The sequence below is a fragment of the Cicer arietinum genome, chromosome 7, assembly GCF_000331145.2.
Source record: "Cicer arietinum cultivar CDC Frontier isolate Library 1 chromosome 7, Cicar.CDCFrontier_v2.0, whole genome shotgun sequence".
Lineage (NCBI taxonomy): Eukaryota > Viridiplantae > Streptophyta > Magnoliopsida > Fabales > Fabaceae > Cicer > Cicer arietinum.
Window position 1 is genome coordinate 53,579,931 of NC_021166.2, and position 19,175 is coordinate 53,599,105.

The window sequence follows — 19,175 nt, forward strand, 5'->3', positions numbered from 1 at the left end:
AACATGAAAAGTTTTTAAATTTTATTTTCATATGCATTTCCTAGTTTCTCGCTAACAAATAAATATCCTCTAGATCTGTGTAAAAGTTCAATCACATTAACAAGTTGTAATTTGTAAATTTTGATTATGATTACCTTAAGTTTAAGTTTTGTGCATGAGTTGACAATCACTTTTTGCTTTTTTAAATGAAGTACTTATTAAGCAATCACTAGATCAATGCTAGAATAATCCAATAGCCAGGTACTACCAAAGTTCTATATTTATTATAATGCATAGAACATGGAAATATCAAACCTCAATATCCTCACTTTCAAGTTGTTCATTTTGTTTCCCTTTATGATTTTCATCTTCAAATGATTAATTTTTGTGTTCTTAATTATTTCAACATTAGTCTTGATGTTATGGATGAATGAATATTTTCTCTTTGTGATGCATATGGTTAGTTATTTCATAATCTGAAATTTCACATCTCAAACTTTTATAAGTTATGTGTTTTTTTTAGAATTTTATCTCTATGTACTTTATTTTTATGCAAAAAAAAAAGCACATGAAATCTTTGGATATTCAAAGTCCTAGAAGAATGACAAAACAAAATTTTAATAATAATAATAATACAAAGTTAAAAAGATGGAAGAGTGTTTATCTGTTTATCTTTATAGTTGGTTCTATTGCTCTTCTCCTTTCTGGTGCATCCATGTCCAAATTCTTCTCTTTGAAATCATTTTTTGATGTTGAATCTTTCTACACTCATCTAACTCCTGAAGGCATAAATAGGAATCAAAATGAAGTGTTAATGTTAACAACAGTGCAAAGTGTGATTCAAAAAATTCAAAAGGAACTTGAGAAATTGAAGAAAATAGATCAAGATCCATTGTTGTCGTCATCACAATCTGTATTGCAACAAGGTGTTTTTCTTTCTGACATATTAGGACTACTTGAGTCTATAGAATCATCTAACTTTCATAGTGAAAGGCAAAATGATAGTTTCGTCATTCATCCTTTGACGAAAGGAAAGAAACAATATTCTAGCGAACCTGCTAATTACTTTCTGAGAGAAGAGATTCGAAAATATATCAGAATCAAGCCTAATAGATTAAGAAAACAAAATTTCATAGGGGCAAATGCAACATTCACTAGCATAGGACATGCATGTTTTGACATGAAAGAAGAGTTAGAAGAGTACATGAATTATGATATTGGTGAAATATGTAATGATGATTGGAAACTAGCTCAAAAGCTTATGGTTCATGGATGTGATCCTTTACCAAGAAGAAGGTGTTTTTCAAGAGCACCTAAGTTATATAACAAACCATTTTCTATCAAAGATTCTATGTGGAAAATCCCTGATGATAGAAATGTTAGATGGAGTCAATATAGGTGCAAGAACTTTTCTTGTCTTGCAAGCAACAAAAATACTCAAAAGGGTTTCTTCAAGTGTGCAGATTGTTTCAATCTAACTGATCATGAGATGCCAAGGTGGATAAGATTAGATGGTGATTCAATTTCAAACCAAAAAATTGAAGCTGATTTTTTCATAGATGATGTTCTTGGAATTAAACAAGGTGAGATTAGAATAGGATTGGATTTTAGTGTTGGAACAGGTACTTTTGCAGCTAGGATGAGGGAATTTAATGTTACAATTATTTCAGCTACTATTAATTTTGGTGCACCTTTTAGTGAAATGATAGCTCTTAGAGGACTTGTTCCTCTTTACTTGACTATAAATCAAAGGCTTCCATTTTTTGACAATACACTTGATTTGATTCATACAACAAGGTTTCTAGATGGTTGGATTGATTTTGTGTTATTGGATTTTGTATTGTATGATTGGGATAGAGTTTTGAGACCAGGAGGGTTGCTTTGGATTGATAGTTTTTTTTGTTTGAAGGAAGATTTGTATGATTATTTGCAAGCATTCAAAATGTTGAGATATAAGAAGCATAAATGGATTGTTGTTCCAAAGCTTGACAAGGATGATCAAGAAATGTTCTTTTCTGCTGTTTTAGAGAAGCCTTCTAGGCCATTCAGGTGATTTTATAAATGTAATATATATATATATATATATATATATATATATATATATATATGTCAATAATGAGCTTATAGTTGAATAAATATTTAGTTCAATGTCTATTCATAATTGAGGCAATTTTAGTAAAATAGTTTAGCTCCAATCTGCATCAACAGCCTCGTGCTCTATTTTTACCCAATTGATTTTGCACTTATTCCTCTTTTTGTTTGTCTTATTTTTTATTGCTTATTTATTATCTTCATTATTATTTCGACCAATTATGGTTGCACAATCTTCACCCTCACAATTAAGAATAGTAAATTTCATCCACTTAATTGTCATTTTCTCTTTGGCAAAATAAAAATAAAAATATCCATACATCATTTCAATTTTATAAGATCTAGAATTAATAAACATAAAAAGTTGGATTAATATTTATCAAAAAAAAAAACAACAACAACAACAACCGTAGTAAAATCATAGTTGCAATTAGAGTTGTCAAATTTATAGAATAATAATTTGAATCCAACTATGGGGTCCTACATAACTTCAAAGACCAAGAGCCCTCTTTACATAAGCCCTCAAATCTATCTCCGTATTTGTCAATCTATCTCCAATATATTATTGAAAGTTAAAATTTAATAGTATATTTTACATTGTCGAAAATTATAATCCAGTAAAGATGAACAAACATAAAAGGTTGAATTTTACTTCGATCAGATAGATAACCGTCAAAATCTTAAATTAGCTCACAATCTTTAAATATTTTATTGTCAAAACTTATTTTTAGATACAAAAATCTATAAAAAGAAACTTTTTTTTTTGAAAAATATGTTTTTTGTTTTAGGAATAACACTTTCGGAACACAATAATTTTTTAGAAAAGAAATTGTTATTAATTTTTTAAAAATATAATAGTTTTTTTAAGAAATAATTTTTTTCCAAAGATATTTTAGTTGACAAAAAAAAAGGGATCATGAGTCCCTTATCTAAGCCAAAAAATGATAATCACATAATGGATTGAGAATTGCAAATAAAATACTAAGTAGGGGCTTATTAAAGAAAATTAGATTTTGTCCTCCATAGTAAGATTTGTATCTTTTATTTATAATTTGCATCCATTAATTTATGAAAACATCCTTAAGTAAACAGTAAAGATTAAGACAAATTTGTATATGTTGATGCTACCTCCACGTTTCCAAATTTTTGAAAAACTATTTTTTTCCCTTTAATCGGAAGTTATATTTCAATATCGGAGATTTCGAAAATAAATTTTTTTAGTAGTTATTTCCAATCGTAAATTTTATTTTTGAAATTTCCAGTATTAAAATATAACTACCAAAAATTTTAATTTAAATATAACTATCAGAAATTTCAAGTTTTTGGTTGAATGGTAGATAAGTTCCAATTAGGGAGGTCCTATTTTTTTTTTTTTTTTTTTTTTATGAATCGTGATGTTAAGGTGCTGTTATGAACTCAATTTGTTTGAAACGGTTAATTTAATGATGGTAGGAACTGGATTTAATTTGATATACTGTAAAATGTCAAATGATAAAATGTCTCACAGGCTAATTGAGAAAGAGAAGAAAAACTGGAAAAAAAAATATTTAAAGAGTTATTTCAATTGTGAAATTCCTTTAAAATATATTTTATTAAATCTTGAATAAATAAAAAATTACGTATCGAAAATTTTAAAATTTCCGATGTAATAAAATTAACTCTCGGAAATTTCAAAACTTAATTTTCTAGGGAATTATTAACTACCCGAAATTTTGTTGGTCAAATTGTGATACACAATTTACACTACCGGAAATTTTATGTCTTAAAGTTTTCGGAACACAAATTACATCACCATAAAATTTGAAAATATAATTTTTGATAGTGTTAATTTGTGTACCAGCTTTTTCGATGAAGGTGTGTTGAGACAAAATCTCAAATTAATATTTTGATGATAATTAAACAAATGTTAATTAAGACTTCTAATAATAATTCTAAGTATTTTGGTATTTAACATGTGTATTTGAGTATGTTAATCAAAGATAGGTACCAAGCATTACAAAGCATATCATATTAAAATAAAGAAAGTTAATTCAGATAAACGAATAACATTTTTGACAGATTTCAGAAAAACGAAGAATGTTCTCCACATCTGCAAATTAGCAAGAATGATCAGATTCTTAAAGAAAATATTAGATCCAAGAATTGCAATCCTTTCTAGAATTTCACCATAAATGTACAAAGATCAATCTAATGCAAGAACCACTCCAAGATTCGAAGGCAAAAGACTATGCTTCACAAATTCATAAAGCAATATCATTCTCCAAGTTAAGCAAATCGAAGTACAAGGTTGACAGGCTGGAAAAGACACTTCTACTGTACTTTCAAACAACTGTCAAGATAAGATTAAAAGTCAGCTCATCTCAAGGCAAAATTGAAGATCGTTCTTGGTTCACAAGAACATTTCTGCCTTCAGCAAGAACATTCTTGCTTTATGATTGATCTTATCCGTTCACTTACTCATGACAGCTAGATCATTCCCAACGGCCAAATGGACTGTCATAAGCCCTCTTAAAGCCTATAAATAAAGCCTCAAGATGAAGAACAAATCAAAGCTTTAAGTGCAAAGTAATACATCACTCATACAATCATACTCAAATCCTCTTGAGCTTCTGAATCATCTTTAAATTTCAGTTATGTTCTTAGTTTGACATTAGAATCAATTTCTACTGAGTTCTAAATTCTAGAATCTATTCTCAAACACGAGTTGAGCATACTCATATTCTAACAATCTCAAAATCATAACTTTGTAAACTCAAGACTATATTGTTGACATGACTTGAGTAGTTTGTAAAAAAAATATCATGTTTAAAAGGTAATTTGTAAAAATCCTTTCTAAAAGAGTGTAAGGTAACTTGTGAAAATCCTTTCTAGATAGAAATGTAGTACTTTGCAACTGATCAAGATTGATATGTAAAAGTTGTGTGAAAACCAAGAACGATCTTACTTTTAGCACTTAATGGAAAATCTCACAATTGTGATAACTGGATCTAACTAGTGTTGGGTGAACCCGTATATATTTCTATGTGATTCTCTTTACTTATCTCTATTTACTTTTTATCTTCTAATCAGTTTTATAGATTAGTTAATATTATTGTTTTCACCAACCAAGAACGTTCTTCGTTTATAACCAATATCAATTTTGAGTTAAATATTTCAGATTTAACAAAAAAAGTTAAAAATGAACAATTATAATTCAAACTCTCTTCCTTATAATTGACATTGTTACTTCAATTTGTACGTTTATGAAGAATTTTTTTTACCTTGGAATGAACAAAGATAAAAGAGATAAAATTGAATTTTTCAATATTTCGAGATACAAGTTAAATTATAAGGTACCAAATCCAACTTTTCTTTAAATAGCGGATAAACAACACTACTTGTTGGATTTGGTACCCACCCATCATCCCACATGAAATTATATTTTTGTCATTTTTTACTATCTGTAACGAGAGATTGTTTAAACTTTCAAATGTTTTGAAATAAAGTTTTTCCAGAAATTATTGAAACTTTCGAACTTTTTAAAATTATTGAAACTTTCGAACTTTTTAAAATTTTTGAAATGAAATTTTTTCAGATTGTTCAAACTTTCGAAGTTATGAAATGTTCGAAATAATGTTTTTTCAGAAATTGCTGAAACTTTCGAACTTTTTAAAATTTTCAAAATGAAAATTTTTAGATTTTTCAAACTTTCGAGGATTTCAAAATTTTCGAAATTGAAGCTTCGCAGAAATTTCAAAACTTTAGAATTATTATAAACTTTAGAAATTAACAATTTACTAAAGGTTTGGCATTGATCTGGACATTTTTAATTATTGATATAAACTTTCCATTTATATATTTTTCCATTTATATAAACTTTCCATTTTTTAATTTTGAAAGTTTCGAAGATTTACTGTTTCGAACATTTCAATGTTTCGAAAGTTTTGAAAAAAACTAAAGATTAACATTTTGAAAGTTTCATATTGATGAAAACTTTTGAAAATCTATTTCGAAACTTTATTGTTGTTTTAAAGGTTCGAAAATTTCAAACTTACTTGTTTTGAAATTATGAAAAATTTGAAATTAAGAAAAATTATTTACTTTATATATTTCAAAAATTTGTAAACTTTCAATGGTGGAGTAATTTATATAAAGTTTGGAAAGAGGGGGTGAAAATTGAGTGCTAAATTTTTTCGAGGATTTTATAGATAGTAAAAAAAGATAAAAATATAATTTCAAATGAGATGAGATAGAAAATTAAACTGTGGAGATGCATAATACACATAATATAATTTCTTCAAACCCAATGTACACCAAAATAATGCTTAGAAGGTTATATAATTTTGTATGGATTATTTCTACTGTACACAAATAATTTAGTGCATGGTGCAAGAGCTTTTGTGTGACATAAAACTATGAAAGGAACCCATTATTCTTAACTCTTATGATTTTTTTTCCAAATACAGACCAAAATCTATGAATAATTAATTATATTGAGTGGACCAGTAGTGGAGGCTTCACAGTGAAGAAAGAGGTTGGAAGAGAGAGAAATCAAGTGTGAAAAACCATGATATTATCATGAAGGTCATTTTAATCTAACGGTTAAATTTACTCTTGCACCGTGCACCACATCTATCACTCGTGCGCGGTAGCATCAGCCTCTTCTATGATCAAAATGGGTTACAAGTTTATGTAATAGTACTTTTTAAAAAAGAAAAAACTTTATATAATCATATTTTTTAGGAAAGGGGATAATGAATGTTTTTAAGGAAACTGTATAATATTTCCAAATTCTAAATTATTCCATAATGTATAATATATTTTTTTAGAAACTGTGTAATTCATATTTTTTTAGGAAAGTGTATAATATTTTCAGATTCTAAATTATTCTACAATTGTTTTTGTGAACTGTATTTATTTTATGTTAACAGTTTCTTTATAAATATAAACTATTATATTAAATTATAAAACCATTAATATGTACATTATATGAGTATAAAAGATTAAAAAAAATCATTTGTTTAACTTTATAGATATAATATTTTAAATGAAATTTCATAATGAATATCAATAGTAAATAATGATTACAAAATGATAAATGTAATTTCTGTCTCACCCTTTATATCCTATTATATTAAAAATAAAAAATACAATGATTTTTTTTAATGTTGTTTTGGACAAATTATATTCCACCAGTTTTTTTTTTTTGTGTGACACCAATTATATTGTAATCAAATTATATATTGCAAAAAAAAATTACATATTATAAATTATTTATATATTTGTGTTATTTAATCATCAAAATACATATATCGTATGTTATCACATATGTTTGTATAAAAAAATTTATTTTCTACAACTTACACGCATTTCAAATATATAAACAAAAATAAAATGGCACTATATTCATGTAAAAATATGATGATATTAGAAAATTATTCTCTTATTTATATTAAGTTAAGAGTTCTGTTATTTTAACATAAAATTTACATTAAAATTCGACAATAATTTAATAAAGTTTAAATATGTAGTTAGTTATATTTACTACATGATTAATGTTGATTAGAAACTAGCCATACTTTTAAAGTAAATGTCGATGGAACTCATCAACATTTGTTCAAAATGTCATTCTATGATGGTCTTGTGCGTGATTGCAATGGTAATTATATTGAAGGTTTCTATGATAACATTGGAGCCAAAAACGTCTTTTTAGCATAAGCTTGGAGTCTTTTCACGGTGTGGTGTTTTGTGTGGCTTGCAATATGAAACTTAAGAATGTTAGGTTTGAGTGCATTTATTAACATGGTTTATGGTTCATGTTTCTCTTTGGAGCATTTCTCTTAGTTACATTTTCATATAAGTAAATAATTTTATTGATTTTCTTGCTAAATTGTGTATCTCTTTACATATCGGGTTAAGTAGCTCCTCTACTTTTAATTAATCATCTACTAAATATAATTAACTACAAGATATTGCAACATATTAACTATTTACTAAATATAATTAACTTCAAAATATACTCGATATTTTTCAAAATTATGTTGAAATATACATAATTTTTCGGATGTTAATTATACTCGATATTTTTTAACCACAATTTAAATTCAAATATACATTTTATATTTGACCCATTAGCATAACCTTGTCCTCACACCTCAAATAGGCCAACATCAAGATTTTTCAATCCATTCACATAAAAAAGATTGTACCATTCACATTCAAAAATCCTAAAAAAGGTTCATCAATAGTAACAGAATTTGAAAAAACATCGCCATATCTTATTATCAAAATATTTGTTATTGGTGACTAATATCATAAGTGCACACTGAAAAATATTTTGCTTGCTTGATTTTTCTAATGATTTTATTTTGATTGGTATTAACTTATTGCGTATGTTATGCCTAATATAATTAAAGTGAATCTTATCATCATCTATAATACATGTGTCATGGGCAGTTGAATCAAATTCAACTAATATTTCAATTAAATCCAAAAAAAATCCATTTTGGTACAATATCATACTAAAACCACGAAAGACCAACTTATGTCTAACAAGTAATTTTAGTATCGAAATAATTATTTTTAAAACATCTTTTTAATGTTTATTTTCTTTCTAATTAGTTTGTATTTGAGCCATTTTATCAATAGTTAAACCATTTTTCAACCTTTGACACAACTCAAATTATGACTCATAGTGGTGGGTGGAGAGAGAAGATGATAGTTGAGAAAAATTAGGTTTAATCTCAGATAAAGATAGTACCCGTTTATAAAATGAATATTTATTTTAAACATAAGGTAAAAATACAAAACTACAAAGTGGTAAATATAAAAAATTAATGATACAAATACAATTTTTCAAAGTTCAGGTGTACTGTAAAAAAAATTGGGACCTTTCTAATTGAGGGTCTATGTCAATGTTCTAATTGTACATGGTTATAATCTGCCCTAAAAATCGTAGTTAATTGTAGCAAGTGGATGATAAATGAGTTGCGATAAATGATTATATTTATTAATGACTCACTCAATATAATTAATCACATATTTAAATAACTGTAACTATTTAACTTATTTAACTTGTTGTGGTATCTTGATATCTAATTTATTTATTTTTTATAGATTAATGTTAGGAGTTACTTATGTTAACATGTTTACACCACTTAACTCTAATTTATATATATATTTAAATAAATGAGGTAATTCAGCATTCATTAAAAATTAAACTTAGATTCTTGTAAATAAAATAAAAAAAACTTAGACTGAATCTGGTTATTTCTCAACAAGTGTAGCTTTTTTGAATTGAATGAATTATGTAGGAGACGTCCAAAAATTTTGAAGTGAGTGATAGTTTTAGTTATACTTTCGGAAAGCATCCACCGCCGGTTACTCTGTACACCACTATTCAATTAAATAAATATTTCACCGGCCATTGAAATAGTTCTCGGTAAAAAGAACCCAAAATAAAAATTCATTGTAATTTGTAATCTTTATCTCATGTAAATTTACGCTTTGTAATTTTGGTGCTCTTCTTGGTACTCCTTGAACCAAGAGTTGGGTTTATTAATATATTTTTAGTATCTTGAAAAAAGCCAATGATATTTTATATTATTAATTAATTATAATTATTGAATTATTAAAAATTAAATTTTTTTAATTATAATTATTTTTAAAATTATATACATAATTATCGTGATTTACTGTCTTATAAATTTTTTATACCAATAATATCAAAATTAAATTTTTTTATTTGATAAAAAAATGTCTATTTTCAAGAACAATTCTATGTAAAGAGAGCTATTTACAAATAAACTTTTATACGAATTTAATGATATTTTTAAGAATATTAACGTCATCAAATATAATTAAATTACATAAATTTATTTGTATTTAAAAAATCAAATATTTTAGAAATTAACTATTAAGCCTCGATAATGTAAAAAAAATTACTCATGTGTTCTATTAAATTACATCACAAAGTTATTTTATTGTATTAATTTCTAAAATATATCAATAGATTTCTATTAGCTTTTAAACCACCAAAAGAATGTTAAATTTGCATAGTTTTATCGGGAATATTTTTTTGTATAGTTTTAATTAACTTAAATGAATATTTAATTCTAATATAATACATTTTTAATAATAGAAGAATATTTGTTACAGTCTAAATTTTAAAATATAAATAAAGTTCAGTTAAAAAAAAATAATATATTTTATTTAAATAATTGATATATTTGATTTAAAATTTAAATCAAACGCATCAAATTTATTAACTATTTTTGTTTAGGATGGAAATAATAATTTTTCTTGTTACTTCATTTTTATAGAAGTATTTTAAAATTATTATACGTAATAATATAAAAATTAATGTTTTATCAGAATGATACATATAAATGTAAAATTAGTCATAATACATGTCCAATAAACTCTTTTTATTATATGAAAAAAATATTTTTTTCAGATTCAAATATAAGCTAAAAACAAAATATTCATTAAATTCAATTATAAGTGAATGTCAATTAATCTACAACCTTTAATATTATTATTCTAAAAATGGTCTTAAATTAATACCATATGATGAATAAATGTATATTTATCTTAATAAATATGATGTAAATATTTTTGTTAATTTAATAAACATTAAAATTAGAATTGGTATTTTTTCTTTTAAAATTAGAATTGGTATATTTTCTTTTTAGTGCAAAAGGAATTGACATAATTTTTATACTAAAAGTAAACAATTACGACATCCAGTAATAACTTTACGAACAAACAGCAGCTAGCACATGCATTACCGTCAATCTCAACGGCGACAAAATTCTAAACCAAATAAAAAATCCAAAACTGTTAAAACGCCGTCTCCCCTCTTCGTTTTTTCGTACTAGATTCAAATATCTTCCGAACCTCAGCTTCGGAATCAAAACCTCGTTAAACACAACACTATAAATACGCACACCGAGAATCTCGCCCCTAACCACACTTCACTCGCTTCTATACTCTCTCCCCAAAACCGAAAGAGAAAATTATATCCATTTTTGTACTATTCCTAAGATTTAGGGTTTTCGAAGAAAAATGGCTGACGAATCGGAAAGCACTGTGACGGCGGCGAGTGGTGAAACTTTGATTGAAAAGATCACAGAGAAGCTTCACTTTCACGATTCCTCCGATTCAGGTTCAAGTTCCGATTCTGAGAAACCTGTTATTTCCTCTGTTAAGGATAAGGTTTTTCGCCTTTTTGGAAGGGAGAAGCCTGTTCATTCCTTCCTCGGTGGCGGAAAGCGTATGAATCTCTCTCTCTCTCTCTATCTATAACTATATCTATATATACTTGTGATTGTGGTAGAGATCTGTGAAAAAGTAATATTTTGAATTCTACATTTTGATTTATTATTAGATGTGATTGAATTTTGTGTTTGGTTTAGATCTTTTAAGGCATTTATGTATGAGATTGAATTGAAGATCTGTTAGTGTTCAATATTTACCACTGTTGAATCTAAGAGTGCTTTTGCTTGTGATAAATTTTTCTAGTTGTGCCCTTGATTAGCTTTTTCTAGTAGTTTATTGATTTATTGAATCGTATCTATGATCATGATTTATTTAAGATGTCTAAACTGTATAATTTGTGGAATAATTTGATTCTTACTTTTGCTGATTTGATTCTCAGTTTTCATTGGTCCATGAATCATGATTTATGTCTCTAGAAAAAGAGCTGAAATTTTAATTTATTTTCTTGTACTATCTCTGTTTTTTCATACGAGTAATTGTGAATTGCAGCTGCTGATGTGTTCTTATGGAAAAACAAGAAGGTATCTGCTGGTGCACTTGGCGCAGCGACTGCTTTTTGGGTGTTTTTTGAGCTGCTTGAATACCACTTTCTTACTCTTGTATCTCACATTTTGATTCTGTTGCTTGCGCTATTGTTTTTGTGGTCTAATGCTCATACATTTATTCACAAGTAAGACTCTTTGGAACTTCTTGTGATCTATTGAATCAGGCACAATCTTGGGCTTCGAATAAGTACTTATCTAACCAATTGCATGTGATGTATATTGAATTATGTTTTGTAGGACTCCGCCTCACATTCCAGTAGTTCATCTTCCTGAGGAACCATTTCTGCAAATTGCATCTGCGTTGAGAATTGAAATCAACCGTGGATTTTCTGCCTTGCATAATATTGGTTCTGGAAGAGATTTGAAGAAATTCCTCATTGTATGTAACCTGCAAACTTCTTACTCCTTATACATGATCAATCACATTTTCATAAGTAATCTTCGAAACAATGGGTCTAAATGCATGGAAACTAAAATTACTTAATAATTTCCAAGATGTTGGCTTGCATTTTCGGTTCCTACTCTAGTGTTAGTACAGCTTTTGAGAAGAACTAAACTATTGCTGTCATGTCACTAACCTTTGCGAGGATTTTGTTGTTGATTTATTTTAGGTTATTGTCAGCTTGTGGATTCTCTCAATTGTGGGGAGCTGGTGCAATTTCTTGACCTTGTTCTACATAAGTAAGAACAATTCATATCAAACTGATGTTTGTAGATGATTTTTCCTTCCTATGAACTGATTTTTCACTGATTTGCTTATTCTTCATTTGCAGGTTTTGTTTTGTTGCACACGGTTCCTTTCTTGTATAATAAGTATGAGGATAAGATAGACCCTCTGGCCGAAAAGGCATTCATTGAGATTAAAAAGCAATATGCAGTGTTCGATGAAAAGGTCTTGAGTAAGATCCCAAAAGGTGTGTTGAAAGGCAAGTTAGCTTAGTGTTTAAGAATGTGTGCTCTCTCGATAGAACAAAACAGGGATCCACTTGGATGAATGTTTTTATACAGAGCCTCGTTTCTTTTGCCATATACCAATCCTTGTTTTGGATTGTTTCTAGGTGGGTATTGATACTCGGGAAGATGTAGTTTTAAATTTTGCATATGTATTTTATTGGCTATTGGCTTCAGTGTTGGACATCTTGTATTCCTTTCTTAGCTGCTACTGTAAGCTAAAAATATTTATTATGTTAAAGTTTTTTTATTATAATATTTGGGTTTTTCATCAGTTTCATGCTGCTAGAAATGTTCTGAAGTGCACTGATGATTCAATAAGCTAAATTAGATATGATTCGTGTTATTTTAAAGGCACTGGTCCATATATTAATGTTAGGCGAACTTTTTATGCCGTCCTTTATAGTTGTAGCTGATCAATACTTACGTTTTTTTCTTAAAAAATTAAATCGTTTTTATAACGTGCGCATCATTAACCTTTTTGTCAAACTCTTAAAAAAAATGTTAACTGAAATCACATGCTTATGTGGCATTTAAAATTATAAACTCATTTTATTTTAAGGAAATTTGCTATGTGACCACTTCAAACAATTTCATTTTCTACCCTTCATCCAAAATTCTAATCTAGAGTTTGACTGAAAATTGAGATCAGATCTTGAAACCGATACATTGAAAGAGAACCCTTTACTACTTATTCCTTTTCATTTTTGTATTTTTTTGGTGGTTGAAAAAGAAGTCTTTTTTCCACAATGGGGTGAATGAAGAAAAACATGGTTACTTGGTAAACAAGGTGTATTCTCAACAAGTTTACATTTTGGCAACAAAAACTAAAAGCTTGCCTTACAAACCCAAAACCCAGAAAATCCAAAATCAACCCCTTTTCTAAAGGGACATTTTCGTCGAAATGGAATGCCCAATTCCAACAGACCATGCCTTTTTATTTGGGATGAGAAAATTGTGCAGGGACATTGGCATGTCAAAAAGGGCCATATAAATTAGGGATTTGATCTTGTGAGAGATTTAAGCACCGTTAAATACAGAAAAAGGAGTATTTAAGGCTGTATAGTTTGGTGAAGGGAAGAAAATGAAGATACTTTTGTTTGATTCAGTTGAGGGGAGGATATGAATTTAAAATATTTTATGTTTGGTTTGATACAAAGAGGAGAAAAATTTTAATAGAAAGAAAGTGTAAAATAGCATTTATTTTATTTTTCCCTTTTAATTTTTAAGGTTGCATTAAATCAAATATCATTTTAAGTAAATATTATCTCTCCTCAAAACCCTTCCACTTTTGGAGGAGCGCTAAAAGTGGCTTATGGGTGATTTTACTTCCCTCATCTCTCTTCCAAATAATTAAACCAAACTACATTTAAAATAATATCTCCCCTCTTCTCTATTCCTCTCTAGCCAAACACAACCTTAGGATTATAAATGATCCTTCATTTTGAATAGAAAAAGAAAACAAAAGTCATTTTTTAGTTGAACTTGCCATGTTGGCACCATTTACTCCACATCCTCGTTGTAACGGCCACATAGGTCATTTTTTTAACGGAAACAAAAAAAAAAAACGTGTCTTGGAAATTATGACAGTTAAAAGACATTAAAAAAAAACATAAACGACTAATCTATTACAATAAAATGTCTTTCAAATGTTGAGTGACAATATTTAGCCTTATTCATTTTATTTAATAACTATTGATAGAGATATCTCACTAAAAATTTGGATAAAATTAAAATTTCATAATTATTAAATATTAAAATCACTTTTTATTTTTTATAATCCAACAAACCAGCAATCAAAGAGCTTGGAGAAAAGATTGAAGACTCTACGAATTGATATAAAAATCACATTTAGTTTGATTTTCTTGTATATTGTTTATGATACCCTCATCATATTTAAAACTCGTTTGAAATAATGTGGCTTAAATGAATTCAATATGGGTGAAGGACGTTTGATGTAACTTTCTGATTAATAGATCCTAAAACTGCATAGAACATAGATATCAATATGGGAGTAAGGACAACAAAGCAACAGTTACACCTCAAAGGATTGAGTGAAAGAAAAAAATCAAAACCAAAACTACATTAATCACTTTTTTTTACGCAATCTATCTCTAGAACATAAGTGAATGTTAACAAGTTATTTTGAAGTTTATTTTCATAAGTTGTTTTAGGTAGCTTATTTTGGTCTATGCATAATCTACCTTCCCTTTTTTTTGTGTACTCAACCTTCATTCACTTCATTATTGTTGAAAATAATTTGTACATAAAACCGTTTTATTTTTTCAATGCTTTCTAAACCCTGTGAGAAGGTTTTCTAGGCTCGAGCCCTTTCCATAAGCGGTCAGAGGATTGGGGCTCACGGGGTTCCAACCTTGGTCATCATTGGTTTGGCTGTCAAGGCTATCCTAAATGTCAATGAGGGCTCTCCACGACTCCATCCTCATGAAGCTGTGATATCCACAACTCGGATTTGTTTACTTATACTGTCCATTTGGGGGAGGATTCGACCAGTTGATATGCATTTTAATCAAGCCATAAATTCAAATGATTTCTCAATATTTCAAAATCACTAACTAATTAATTAACAGTGATGTGGAGATATGCATCAAATCAATAACTACATGGAGTTAGTTATTGTTATAACTGAATTTGACAATTTGGTTATGACAACGTATTATAGAGTTAGTTAAGCTAATTTGTTTTAGCATACTATATATAATTGTAAAATGCACTTGTGGATGTGTGATGAGATATAGAGGCATGTGCAATTAGATTCATAGAAACTCAGAAACAGAGATCAAGGGAGAGAGAAGAGAATGAGCGAAAAGGCTAGTATTGTTGTGTTCTCAATAGTGATAGATACTAGGAGATCAATCTTAAAGAGACCTTAATCTTGTAAATTTAAATATTCATAGTGAATACTATATTGATTGCCAGTGACGTAGATATCAATTACCTGAGGCTGAAAAAGGTAAATCTTAGTGTTATTCTTCCTTTATCTTTCTTCATTTGAGTTTTACTTTGTTTTCGAAAACTGTTTTCAAAACTGCAGAAAGGAGAACGTTCGTTCTCAGTTTTCTGCATTTTTTAGCAAACGTTTCCGTTTTCTGTGTTTTCAGTTTTGGTCAAGAAGTTTTCCGTTTTCTGCTAAAATGAAGAACATTCTCCGTTTTAATTTCTGGTTTTGTAATTGTTTCTGTTGTGTTGGTTAACTCTTGTTGCAGATCCCAATATTGTTTTAACAAGTGAAGGAAGATCGAATGTGTAAACTAATATTTAGAGTAAGGTACCAATACAGTGTGATACGGACATAGATATTTGAGTTCCTTAGGGAAAGTTGAACTATTGCATATGCTTTTTGAAGAGCTGTCTATGATTTCACTTGAGAAATTGAGGCTCGCTTTTGCAATGAACTATTTTAATCTATCTCTCCTAATTCGTAGGTTGACGTGAGTTAGAATTCGATTGAGTCTTGTCAACCCTAGCACTAACCTCTTGTGACACTAAAGATTGAAGAGAGCCCCAACCCCTCGCTCCTCTTCCATCGCCAATGTCTACACAGTAATGAGTAACGAAGGTAGAGATCAACAGCTTTAGAACTGTTGATTCTGACAACAGTGATGCTTCCTCATTGTTCGTTGACCATGCCAACTGCAAAGAGATAATCTCTTCCTTCTCTACTTTAAGATATGATGAATCTAGATTATGTGTGTGGTTGGATTGAATTTGCTGGTCTCAAAAATATCTTTGACTTTATTTGGAACAATGTACATATCAATAAAAACTATTACTTTCCATATCAATGGATGTACTTGGTCGAAATTCATAGCAAAAACCAATGTTTCTATGTAGGAGCTGGGTCAATTATATATCAATGAGCATTGGGTAATTTTTTATGCCCTTTTTATATAATTTTTATAATCAATACCATAAGATTGGAATAAATGATGAATGCCCAAATACAACATCGTATCAAATAAATATGCATGCAGCATTACAGAATAGGGAATAAATTATAGCTGCTAACTGGTTTAAGTATAATATTGAAGAGATAATGATATTATTTGACATCTACAACAGGATTTTTTTCCCAATATTATATACGTGAATGCACACAGAATGACATATAACGTAGGCAGTGGAAACAAAAGACTTTTGGAAGTACCCCCTGCCTCCCCCTATTGTGAAAAGAACTCTCATCTCATCGTTGAATGAAAAAGGAATAATAAAACAAGATCGCATGCCTACAATTTAACAAACAATTATATTTATATATACCTTAGATTAATTGTGTCTATTCAGTATCTCGGAAGCTGGTTTGAACCAGTAGTTTTGGCATCAGATGGTGTAAGAGGAACTGTTGAGAACTCGGAACCAAAATTTTCAGGACGCTGAAAATAGCTAGGAGGGAGAGGACTAATGTTTTGACTAGTTGAATTTATTGGAAAAGCAGATGCAAACCTCTGATTGGAAAGTGGGGGAACAGATGCAAACCTTTGATTGGGAAGTGGGGGAATAGCAGAAATAGTATTTGGACTTTTATCATGTGGAATTTCAGTGGGTGTAGTACCTGTATTTCCTGATGATTCTCCCTTCTCTCTTTCTTCTGTTTCTTTGAGAAGAAAGTCAACCCACATATCTGCAAAGGACTGCAAAGGAAAAATAACTTAATTAAATATAAATTCACGATTACAAAACTTCATATCAAAGTTCAAGAGTTGAGTGCAGTATTTTCCAAAAATATAAATATTTTGGTTTATTAAATCTAGGTAGAACTTGTGTAGCATCCTCTGGCATAAAAGCGGAAGATGTTCCAAGCCAAGAAACTACTATTGTCCATTGGGACTAATAAAATCAACACAATTTTGATAAGGATAAGGTGGACTGCATTTGGTTCTGTCATAGGAAAATAATCATCAGTTTGATTTTATAAAGTACGTGCAACTAGATAGTAATCCATAGATTCATGTAAATCTAAAGACTCAATTTTCTCATCAATGGTTATTGTAGCTTACTGCAACTTCCGCTAAAAAATAGCCCCCAATGGAGAAAAAACAGATGAGAAGAAATGACCTGGTTATCAGATCCTGCATTTGCAGCTGCTTCCGTCAAACTTCCTCCCAAGATGCCTCCAACCAGGCGACCAGGCAGCCGAAGAACTCCTCGTACAACACCTGTGCTTGCACCTTGTTGAGCAACGCCTATTCTTTGCTTATCCTCATCAGAGAATCCTAGCATGCGAACCATTAGATCCAAAACCTGTCCCAACATCATAAACATTAAGTGCAGGATTAACAAACCAAGGCATCACACAAACCAGATAAAAGAATACCGCCAACATTGATAATAGCAGTTAAGAAAGCAACCATAGCAAGTTGCAAAAATAAACATGCAAATAAAGGATATAATTTTGTAACCATTCCCATCATTATGTTAAACTATTAAGTTATTAGCCAATATTGCATTTCATGTGTCTAATTATCAATTTCAAAGCCTATACTGGCAGTTATCCGTTTAATGTATTAACTATGGCAGTTATCCGTTTAATGTATTAACTATATAAGATGTTAAAATATTAGAAAATATTTTATAATATCTTTTATATTATATTAGAGTATCTTGAGTTATTTTATATGATCAATTTATAATCATAGAGATATCTTAGAATATCTCTAATTATTATTATGATTTGTTCCAGATTTAGGATTGAGTCTATGTTTTTCTATAAATAGATATTAATATTGAGTCTTTTGTAATTGTTGAAGTTGTGGGATTTTGGAGAAGAGAAAATAATAATGATTTGAATATTATTGATAATAGCTTTATGCTAACTTGATTACAAAAGACTCAATACTAATCTCTATTTATAGAGAAATATAGAATCAATCCTAAATCAGGAATAAATCATAATAATAATGAGAGATATTCTAATATATCTCTATGATTATAAATTGATCCTAGGGAATAACTAAAACATTATGCTAGAAGGCAGACAGACGCGCCTGAGCTCGAGACTGTTGGTGGCGGCGCGTGAGATGAACACGACAGATCTTGGAGGCACATGAGCGTGCGTGGAACAACTTTTGACCTAAAAAAATCTGGGTTGTGTAGATTGGGAGATTTTGCACACAGTGGATGTGGTTGTGTCGGAAAACTTTTCCAGCAGCGACGGCATGCAGCAGCAGACGACGACGACAAATCTACTTGTATGAGAGATTAGCAGCACGTGAGAGCGCGTGTGACGGCGTTTGGCGACGCGCTTTTGGGCATGACCTGATCTGGAGATGACGACACTGTTCGCAAGAAAATTTGTCGAAAATAGTGGCAGCGGCGGCAGTAGCGAATTGA

At 29.2% G+C, this 19,175-nt stretch overlaps 3 protein-coding genes across 3 annotated transcripts; 2 read left to right on the forward strand and 1 right to left on the reverse strand.

The window, feature by feature from the left end:
* The first annotated feature begins 236 nt into the window (after positions 1–236).
* LOC101489883 (probable methyltransferase At1g29790) lies at positions 237–2,039 on the forward strand. Its single transcript, XM_012718700.3, has one exon. The coding sequence runs from the start codon at positions 515–517 to the stop codon at positions 2,030–2,032; it is 1,518 nt and encodes a 505-aa protein (XP_012574154.2). The 5' UTR covers positions 237–514; the 3' UTR covers positions 2,033–2,039.
* Positions 2,040–10,952: 8,913 nt separating this feature from the next.
* On the forward strand, positions 10,953–13,098 carry LOC101504556 (reticulon-like protein B5). The gene is made up of 5 exons (XM_004510640.4): positions 10,953–11,323; positions 11,818–11,998; positions 12,111–12,252; positions 12,485–12,554; positions 12,647–13,098. The coding sequence occupies exons 1-5, from the start codon at positions 11,116–11,118 to the stop codon at positions 12,811–12,813; spliced, it is 768 nt and encodes a 255-aa protein (XP_004510697.1). The 5' UTR covers positions 10,953–11,115; the 3' UTR covers positions 12,814–13,098.
* Positions 13,099–16,879: 3,781 nt separating this feature from the next.
* On the reverse strand, positions 16,880–18,147 carry LOC101504868 (uncharacterized). The gene is made up of 2 exons (XM_004510641.4): positions 17,901–18,147; positions 16,880–17,476 (listed from the first exon to the last, which is right to left on the reverse strand). The coding sequence occupies exons 1-2, from the start codon at positions 18,105–18,107 to the stop codon at positions 17,126–17,128; spliced, it is 558 nt and encodes a 185-aa protein (XP_004510698.2). The 5' UTR covers positions 18,108–18,147; the 3' UTR covers positions 16,880–17,125.
* Positions 18,148–19,175: the final 1,028 nt, after the last annotated feature.

Excerpts from the sequence above, each read along its gene's own strand:
- LOC101489883 (XM_012718700.3), top strand. The coding sequence starts at position 515 with ATGTACTTTATTTTTATGCAAAAAAAAAAGCACATGAAATCTTTGGAT.
- LOC101504556 (XM_004510640.4), top strand. The coding sequence starts at position 11,116 with ATGGCTGACGAATCGGAAAGCACTGTGACGGCGGCGAGTGGTGAAACT. Across the intron at positions 11,324-11,817 it reads CTTCCTCGGTGGCGGAAAGC|CTGCTGATGTGTTCTTATGG; the intron begins GTATGAATCTCT and ends TGTGAATTGCAG. Across the intron at positions 12,555-12,646 it reads CTTGACCTTGTTCTACATAA|GTTTTGTTTTGTTGCACACG; the intron begins GTAAGAACAATT and ends CTTCATTTGCAG.
- LOC101504868 (XM_004510641.4), bottom strand. The coding sequence starts at position 18,107 with ATGTTTATGATGTTGGGACAGGTTTTGGATCTAATGGTTCGCATGCTA. Across the intron at positions 17,477-17,900 it reads ATGCAGGATCTGATAACCAG|TCCTTTGCAGATATGTGGGT; the intron begins GTCATTTCTTCT and ends TTTCCTTTGCAG.